The 8860-nt window shown below is 46.5% G+C and overlaps 4 protein-coding genes across 4 annotated transcripts; 2 read left to right on the top strand and 2 right to left on the bottom strand.

Annotated features, from left to right (window-relative positions):
* Nucleotides 1-1350: 1350 nt before the first annotated feature.
* Nucleotides 1351-1800, top strand: LACBIDRAFT_312549 (uncharacterized protein; the record flags this gene model as incomplete). The annotated part of the gene is made up of 4 exons (XM_001888250.1): nucleotides 1351-1489; nucleotides 1543-1619; nucleotides 1669-1721; nucleotides 1773-1800. The coding sequence occupies 4 exons, from the start codon at nucleotides 1351-1353 to the stop codon at nucleotides 1798-1800; spliced, it is 297 nt and encodes a 98-aa protein (XP_001888285.1).
* Nucleotides 1801-2119: 319 nt separating this feature from the next.
* On the top strand, nucleotides 2120-3253 carry LACBIDRAFT_312548 (uncharacterized protein; the record flags this gene model as incomplete). The annotated part of the gene is made up of 3 exons (XM_001888249.1): nucleotides 2120-2231; nucleotides 2285-2508; nucleotides 2561-3253. The coding sequence occupies 3 exons, from the start codon at nucleotides 2120-2122 to the stop codon at nucleotides 3251-3253; spliced, it is 1029 nt and encodes a 342-aa protein (XP_001888284.1).
* A 1041-nt stretch (nucleotides 3254-4294) lies between these two features.
* On the bottom strand, nucleotides 4295-5091 carry LACBIDRAFT_312547 (uncharacterized protein; the record flags this gene model as incomplete). The annotated part of the gene is made up of 3 exons (XM_001888213.1): nucleotides 4295-4359; nucleotides 4416-4590; nucleotides 4711-5091. 3 exons carry the CDS (start codon nucleotides 5089-5091, stop codon nucleotides 4295-4297), a joined length of 621 nt encoding a protein of 206 aa, XP_001888248.1.
* A 142-nt stretch (nucleotides 5092-5233) lies between these two features.
* LACBIDRAFT_312546 (uncharacterized protein) lies at nucleotides 5234-5806 on the bottom strand (the record flags this gene model as incomplete). Its single annotated transcript, XM_001888212.1, has 3 exons — nucleotides 5234-5313; nucleotides 5365-5556; nucleotides 5608-5806. The coding sequence occupies 3 exons, from the start codon at nucleotides 5804-5806 to the stop codon at nucleotides 5234-5236; spliced, it is 471 nt and encodes a 156-aa protein (XP_001888247.1).
* Between the last annotated feature and the right edge of the window lie 3054 nt (nucleotides 5807-8860).

Here is an 8860-nt window from a genome sequence, read left to right as displayed (position 1 = left end):
CCAAGCCAACGTTGGAAGACGATGTTGGTCAGTATCTATTACCTGCCGACTATGTCACTCTAATAGCAATAAGTAAAAAGTATTTGAGGATGTCCAAGCCATGACATGTTTGGGATTTGAACCCAGGCATACTACATACACCTGCCACCTTAATCACCAAGCCAAGCCAATGAAATGTTGGTCAGTATCTCAAGTCAATGTCGGAAGACGATGATTTGAACCTGGGCCTGCAAGCTTGGCACTTTGTAACTTTACCTGTTCTCAGCCTAAGATGACTACCAAGACAATCTGCTTGGTACTTTGTAACTTACTACCCACTCTCAGCAAAAGACAACAACCCCTTCTAGGGACCAGATCTTGGAAGACGATGATTTGAACTGCTCGGCACTTTGTAACTTACCCGTTCTCAGCCTAAGACAACTAGTTCTCGGCCTAAGACAACTACCTGTTCTCGGCCTAAGACAATTAACTCGGGTCTGCAAGCTCGGTACTTTGTACGAGGGACTGGATACCGACCGTGTCACTTCTAATAATAGCAGTAAGTAAAAAATCGTGGAAAAGAACGAAAGACTTTGTCAGGATTTGAACCCAGGGCATACAGAGATACACTACATACACCTGCCATCTTAACCAATAAGCCAAGTCAATGTCACAACAAACTCTTGGTCAGTATCTCTTAGCTGGCGACCATATAATAATGTAAATAAAAAGTATTTGAAGATGTGCAGGCACTGACTTGTTTGGGATTTGAACCCGAGCAGATACACTATGTACACATGCCACCTTAACCACTAAGCCAAGTCAATCTTACAACAAAATGCTGGTCACAATCATTCTAATAGCAGTAAACGTGTTTGGCATTTGAAGCTGGGGCATACTGAATCAGGGCCTGCAAGCTCGGCACTGACTTGTTCGGGCGGTGAACCTGGGGCATAAGACAACCTGGCCCAACCTTGGCCCGGACAGGACACATATACATAGACTATGATGCAAGATAAATTTGGTCAGTAGATTTTAGCCGGCCCCAGCTGGATGCTCCTGGCCTGGTACACCTCACAAAATTACTCTTAGATTAGAAAGTAGGCCCAGGCATGGGGCTTCAAGTTGGGCCTGGGCATGGGACTTCAACTTGTGCCCGGGCAGGTCACCATCAATGTCAATCGAAATTTGCCCACAATCTTTGGAATCTGGCATGGTCTAATGGTAGAGTTGCCTTCCGGGTTCAATCCCCGGCCATGCTTATCCTTATGACATTTTCAACTTTTTTGTGGGGACTCCTCGAGGCATCTGCCAGATATTCTTATGCTTCTGATATAGGGTTGGATCAAGGGTTGTAATTTAACCTGAAACATGCGTGTTTCCCTGTTTAAAAACCCTCTCACATTTCAAGGACCCATCTTCCCCCACACCCCTCCACTGCGACATGAATCACTTCACCCCCATGACGATCTGGACTCTATTGGGCATCCCTCCACCCAATCCCTACCCCGTAAGTTCTGTATCTCTCCATTGGTCTTAACCAGCTGATGATTCATCAGAAAGGAACCTGTGTGTGGTATAATATGTCTATCAGTGGCCTCATGTTTGCAACTGTGGACTCCACCGGCCGGTTGCCTGACGTGAGCAATCCCCTTGGTACTTCATTTTTTCCACTAACATGGTGATTAGGGTACCATGCTCTTAACTATCATTGACGACGATGGGGAGAAGGTGACCCTTCCGTATGTCCTCTTTTTTTTTCTGTCCAAACATCATTTCACCTATTATGAAAGAGCATGCGGCGTAACACAGGTCTCTTAATACATATCATTCCATACCACCTGTAACATTGAATTTGTCCAAAAAAAAATTATCTGAGCTTTTGATGGGCTGGCTTATTCAGCTGGCCATAAGCATTGGGCTTTACCAACGCCAAGATGGAGCCGAGTACAAGGCCATCAATACGCTGTCACCCTAACTTCAATGTAATAAACTTCGACTTAATGGACAATGCCCTGGCCTCATGTTTTGGGAGATAAAAAGTAAATGGGAATTTCTTGTTTTTTTTAAAACCATGACTCCCTCTCAACATTCACAAGATCTAGCTCACTACATCAAAGGCTGGCTGCTAAGTTCCAGAATGCCATTGATTCATGCTCAGCCTGCTAGACCAACATGGCTTCTTCCATCCAGACCTCAAGTTCAAGTTGAAAAGGTCATTAGGATGCTTGAAGAAGCCTGGAATCAATCCTGTAAGTCCGATGTTCAACCGGCGGTATCAGACAGGCCAATAAAGCCTTCCCAGATGAAACTGACTGGGATGTCCAAGATTATGTGGCCGAGTTATCACTGAGGCAGAGTGGAAGCAATGGGGATTTGGAAAACAGACTCCTTACAAGATTCCCACTGATCTACCAATCAACATCGCCGGTCGACATCCCTTACCTCAATAAACCTTGCCACATAACTGACAAGGCCAGCCACATTCTTCTGTGGTACTTCCCAAAGTTAATCTCAGAAGATCTTCAGGTAATTTTATTTCCCCCAACAACCGAGAAGTTTTTAACTCAGACCGGTCCAGCAACTGATTTGGACCCAGACGGAGAATCTAAGACCCAAAAAGAAAAGTAATGGGAGTTGGCGGGATCAGATCCACCCCAACCATGGTGGCAAAACAACTGGCATAGTAAATTTATCACCTGGCTGGTTCTCCCAAGGACATGAAGGTCCTGCCGATCCACTTCATCCTTCCTCCGATATCCAACAGGCCAGTAACCTCATCTATCTTGAAACACTCTCCTTCATCAATGCTGTTATCTCTGCCATATACTCCATCATTCAACCTGACCTATGTGAGTCAGGATTTGCGGTCTTTGACCAGCTCGCCGAGGACGGTCAGCAAGATGAAGCTACCAGCATGGCTCTGGGAGTGTGGGGTACACCTTTCACCGGCCTTTCAGTCATCATAAACAGAGAGACAATTACCCACCGAGATGTAAAGGGCTACAGGGAGTCTTTCGACATGTTGTTGACAATCGGTCGGTATGACCAAGGTCAGTTTTACATGTCCGGGCTCGGATTCAGCCTCCTTTATGACCCAAGAACTCTTGTGGGCCTGGCTGGCAACGTCTTACCACATGGTGTTTGTCCCGTTGTCAGTGAACGCGCCTGTTTGGCTCACTTCTGGCATAAAAAGGTTGGGGAGAGGCTTGGCGTCATGCCACCTCAATGGCAAACTATAGAAAAGCTGACTCATACAATACTGGCTATGTAATGTATATAGAATTACTCTGGCCGCTGGCATACCCGGAGCTTCTCGGCATCAAGTTTGGAAGACAAAAATACAATATCTTCCCAATCCCTGATCTGTCGCATCATAAGATCCACCTCGGCCTCAGCATGGTCAATCCTTTCCACAATGAGTTCCTGCGCTTTCTCCAATTGTGCTTTAAGCCGGCTGACGTCCTCGGGTGATAGGTTTGACGTCTCAAGGTTCGTTCGCACAAGTGGCAAAGCGCCATCTTCAGCCCACTTATACCACTTGGCTGACTTGCTAAGCATGTAGTAGATTCCCTCCTTTGGATAGCTCTTAGGAGTCGTCCACCATGGAAACTCATATGAAGGCCAAACGGAATCTCTTTGAATCGCCACGTCAGGGTGAAGTGGGTCACACTGAATACAGCTTCTAAGGAACGCGGGGACCTCAAACTGGGGCCAACGTCAGCAAGAAAAATAGCCTTCGGGATGGCTTACCTCATGCCCATGAACGAAGGCCATTCCAATACTATCAATCATGAAGCCCTTTCCAAAGGAACAAGGTTAGTTGCAACTGGATCCAGAGAAATCACATGGCTCACCACTTCGGCCGCATAATACTCATCCCATGAGATTTGGAACTCAGGCTCGATAGGCTTTGCAAGCTTAGCCGTGTGAATGGCCCTAAACCAAGATGACCAGTAGTCAAGCACTTCCTGGAACTCCTGCGGGTTCTCCCACAGGAGACATTTACCAAAATGTGCTTCAAACTTTTGACCTTGAATCATATCCTTCATCCAGTCAATTTCAACCTGCAGCACAGGGGGTACTGGTGTTGAGAGTACTGGTGTAGAAGACATGGTAGTGTTGGATAAAGATGGATGATAATCTAATTCAACCAAGATTAGGTAATGCAATAGACTGGCACATGACACTGGCATTTATAAATTCTTTGGTGGCCTGGAAGGCAAGCTCTTTCCACATACTGATTTGTCCCTCTGCGAAGGAAACTTGGCTTTGTTGATGAAAAAGAGCCGGGTCCAGTTCATTTCGTTTGGGATCAAGGTATGCTCTTCCGACATCGGTCATACCGAGCTTTTGCTCTAAGCCAATTCACCCGATATACTATTGGGTTGTCTGGTTTCAATTCATCTAGAGGAATAAAAGTGATTGGATCTGACCTTGTTCCATGTAAGTTGAACCCAACGAATCATCAGCCATGGCCATATTCCAGAACCATGGCAAAGCAATATTTCTTTGACCCTGGGCGTTGCCATCGTATACCATAGTTAGTGCCCTTGTATCTTTTTTCCCTATCAGCTTGTATCGGTCACGAGTGCCCTGAGGAGCATTGAGCTGATTGAGAGCCCATCAAGCTTGGTTGTATGCATGGAGAGCACTTTTCATATTACGATCTGATCCTTGTACAGCATCATAAGCCCGAGTTACACGTTTTTTCGATTTCTCTGATCAAACTCTCCTGCGGTAAAGGAATGACTTGTAACCGATGGCTTCCCGTAAACATTTGAGAGTGTTATTTGCCTGGGCCACTCTCAATTCTATCTCTATGCACTGGGCTTCTCCCAGTGATGTAGGCAGAAGGGCCGATTGGAATGAGGATGGTAAGAGGATTTGTTGATGTTCAGCTGATCCATACCCCCGATCAGGCAAACTGGGTATGGGTACCGGGATCTCCTCTCCATCACAATCGCTCCAGTCATCGTCATCCACGATCTCCTCCGAGAGCGGTGGATCATGAATAGTTGCTTCCTTAATTTCCAAGTTGGGAAAATGGCCTTGACCGGCCTCGGAGAACTCTTCAAGTCGCTTGGAAAGCTTCTCTTGACATTTCATCATCTCCAGCTTCTGATCGGCACCTGGACGACTGCCTTGAGCCTTCACAAAGGCGGCCAATTCGGCTCTGGATTGTTCAATGTTTGAATCTAGCAATATTTGACTTCACTCACTGGGCTTCCTGAATTTTGATACTGCTGTTTACTCATCCGGTTAACCCCGACTTGACCTTGCCTTCCTGTTCTTTAGTCATAAGTTTTAGCCGAATGCCCTTTTCGGTCTCGGCTGATTCAATGATTTACAGCTGGCCTTTGTGAGGGAAAACTTGGTCCTTACCTTCCTTGACCTTGATGTAATAGATGTCCATGGAGGAAAGGTCCTTTGCCTGGTTCAAATTTGCGGTTTTGATCTGTTGCTCCCATTCTTGAATCTGTTCCTTACTTGCTGAGGCACTTAATTCTTCAAGAGCCTGGAAGCTCTCAGAGAGCCCGAGTTTTGCGTGCTTCCACTTCTTGCAAAGGCTACTCACTTGACTCTTATTAGCTTAACAGCAATGTAAAAGCAGTTGAACATAGATACCCATATTGATCATTTTTTTCCAGTTGTTATCCAGTACTTTACAGTGCCCCTCCCATTCCTGCAGGATTCCAGTGATTCCTGCGGATTCCGGTGGATTCCAGAGGAATGGGACTGGAATCCGCCGGAATCCACAGGAATGGGACCGGAATCTGCAGGAATGGGACTGGAATAGAAGTAAAATCACAGATACAACATACATTTACACCAATACACACTTCTGCATACTTCTCTCAGTACTTTTTAAGCTGATCAGTTTTCAGTATTAGTTCTGATCAGACCTTGGACAAAGTAAGGAGATATTATGTGACTGAATCTAACTCAGGCCTTCTGCTGATAACTTAATCTTAGGATTCCTTAGGACATTTATACTTAAAGAGGGAAGATTCATTTCAACTCATTTATTAAAAATACATGATGGAATTTATCTACATTGAATCTAGATAGAGGGAGGGGGAGGAGTGGAGGGAGAGGGGAAAAGTGGAGGGAGTGGAGGGAGTGAGGGGGAAGGAGTGGAGGGGTAGGGGTGCTGGGGAGTGGGGGGAATGAAGAACTAGAGGGGGGGAAGAACTGAAGGGAGGGGCAGTGAGGGAGAGGGGAGGTAGGGAATGAGGGAATGAAGACAGGGGGTAGGGAATGAAGACAGGGGGTAGGGAATGAAGACAGGGGGTAGGGAATGAAGGGGGTAGGGAATGAAGGGAGGGGGTAGGGAATGAAGGGGGTAGGGAGAGGGAGGGAGTGGTGAGCAGGAAAGGAGGGGGAGTAAGGGAGGGGGAAGGGGATGGTGGGTAGTGGGTGAGCAGCAGGGGAGGGGGAGGGAGTGGTCTCGTTGGCGCGCATTGTCGACGCGTCATCGTGTCGTGTCGTCGTTTTCGTTTGTCATCGTCCTGGCATGTTGTCATCCTCGTTGGCGTCGTGTCCGCTGGGCATTGCATTGTGGGCGTTAGGCGTTGGCATGGGCGCTGGGCGTCGTTTCGTGGGCGCTGGCGGTGTACGTGGGTGCTGGGTGCTGTTTCGTGTCCACGGGGTGTTGTTTCGCGTCCGTTGGAGATGTACGTGGGTGCTGGGCTTCGTTTCGTGGGTGGCGTGTTGTTTTCATATACGCTGGGGTGTTTTCGTGGGCGGTGGGGAGTTTTCGTTGATGCGATGTGCCGTTGTGCACTGTCGTGGGTGCTGGGCGGCCATCGTGGGTGCTGGGTGGGGTGTTTTCATGGGCGAGGTGGTGCTGTCATGTTTCGTGTGGGCGCTGAACGTTGTTTCGGGAGTGCTGGGGTGGTGCCGTCGTGGGGTGTCAGACCTGTTGCTGTCATTTTGGTGCCACGTCGCAGTCAGCGACGTGGCACCTGGTTTTCGTGTTGAGAAACGAGGGGAGAGGGGGTTGTGGGTGCTTACCTGGTTTGTGTGCCATGGTGACGTGGCACAGTGTTGTGGTGTTGGCAACGTTGTTGGATGTCGGGTGAGCGGTGTGGTGGTCGATGTGAGCCCCCTCACGTCACTTAGCCCATGGCGGGCACTCACAACGTGAGGGAGGCGGTTACGTGGAGCGACGATGGTGGTGGTGGGAGGAGAGAGGGCTGTGTTTGGATGAGCGTGAAAGCTGTTGCCAAACAATTGTTTGTTTGGCAATGGGCTTGCGCCAAACAAACCGGAATCCGGTTGCATTCCGTTTTTGCCAATCCGGGGACCATTCCGGTCACAATTCCGGAATGCCGAAATTCCGCCAGAATGGTAAAGCACCGGAATGATGAAAATAGCAGGGAGGCCCGCTATTTTCATCATTCCGGTGCCTTACCATTCCGGAATTGACACCAGAATGATCCGCGGAATGCACAGGAACGGAATGCAACGGAATCCGGTCCTTTGTTTGTTTGTTTTACCTCTGTTACCAAACAAAGGCAACGTTACCAAACAAAGGCAACGCTACCAAACAAACTCAGTACCATTCCCTTCCCCCACGGCAGACTACTGGTGTTTGTAGTTGCTATTACATAATAGCTACGCTTATGTGATAGCTACGCTTATGTGATAGCTACGCTTATGTGATAGCTACGCTTATGTGATAGCTACGCTTATGTGATAGCTACGCTTATGTGATAGCTACGCTTATGTGATAGCTACGCTTATGTGAGAGCTATGCTTATGTTATAGCACGCTTATGTGATAGCAAGTGGCTGTGTAATCTCTCTTGCTCGTATACTTTTGCCCTCTCTGCGGCCTTCCACCACATTTTTACATCATGTAAAACAGAAGATACATTGAGATTATTGCGCAAATATAAGCTATTACAAAATTTCTATGTATTTTACTGTTCAATTTTCAACTACATCACAATATAACTGTTGGGACAAGAAATTCAACAGGGAAAGAATGTGATGGTCAATTTGACATTTGGATAATTGATCAGCTTTGAATATTAGCTGAAAAAATGTGAGATGAAGTGCCACAGTCATTTGAAATCAGAGGATAGGTAAATCATTCAATGTATGCCTAAACAAAAGAGGTTTCTGGGATTCTTCCCATTCCCGAAGAAATTAGATTCAAGTCAGCTATGCAACAACTATTGATGCCTGAGCCTTGGGTAAAAAAAATGGAACTGATACTTGGGATTGTGTCAAGGTACAAAATATGCTGTTATGTCCATCCTACTGTTGCAGAGAAACAGTTGTTTTTAAAGCTTATGTGTGAGTATCTAGCATTAATCAGGAGATCCTGACTGCAAAAAAAAGCTGTAATTGTACAGAATTGTAATCATGCAAAGGGAAATGAAAATGATATCTTCTACAAAATATATTCTGTAGTATGGCCTGTGAACATCAAAATGGAGGTGCTTCACATACAGCCCATCAAGCAAAGGATCAATTGCTCCCACCCAAATTTTTTAAAGTAATCCAGGGCTTTATCATTTGGATGTGGATAGTCATTTTCCTGAACCATCACAGGAGAGGATTAATTCAGCCCACACAATATCACTGCTAGCCCATTACAAAATACAGTTTAATTAGCTAATAAAAGGCCTGCACAAGATGTCCTAGAAATTTCAGCTCCCTAATTACCTTGAAAGAGAATCAGAGCAGGAAATGATGCTCTAGGCCAGAATTTGAGGGCAGTAGGGCAGATAAAATTTACTGGAAAATCCCCAACAGAGTAGACTGTGATGGGGGGGATAGCAGGTATCCAAAGGCCCTGTCAGAATAAGGTTGGTAGGCCAGTTGTAGGTGGAGATGGAAAGATGGGTCAGTAGTTTATAGCTCATGAT

The sequence above is a fragment of the Laccaria bicolor genome, genomic scaffold, assembly GCF_000143565.1.
Source record: "Laccaria bicolor S238N-H82 LACBIscaffold_53 genomic scaffold, whole genome shotgun sequence".
Classification (NCBI taxonomy): domain Eukaryota; kingdom Fungi; phylum Basidiomycota; class Agaricomycetes; order Agaricales; family Hydnangiaceae; genus Laccaria; species Laccaria bicolor.
The sequence above is the reverse complement of the archived record's forward strand: the minus strand, read 5'-3'. Positions and strand labels throughout refer to the sequence as shown.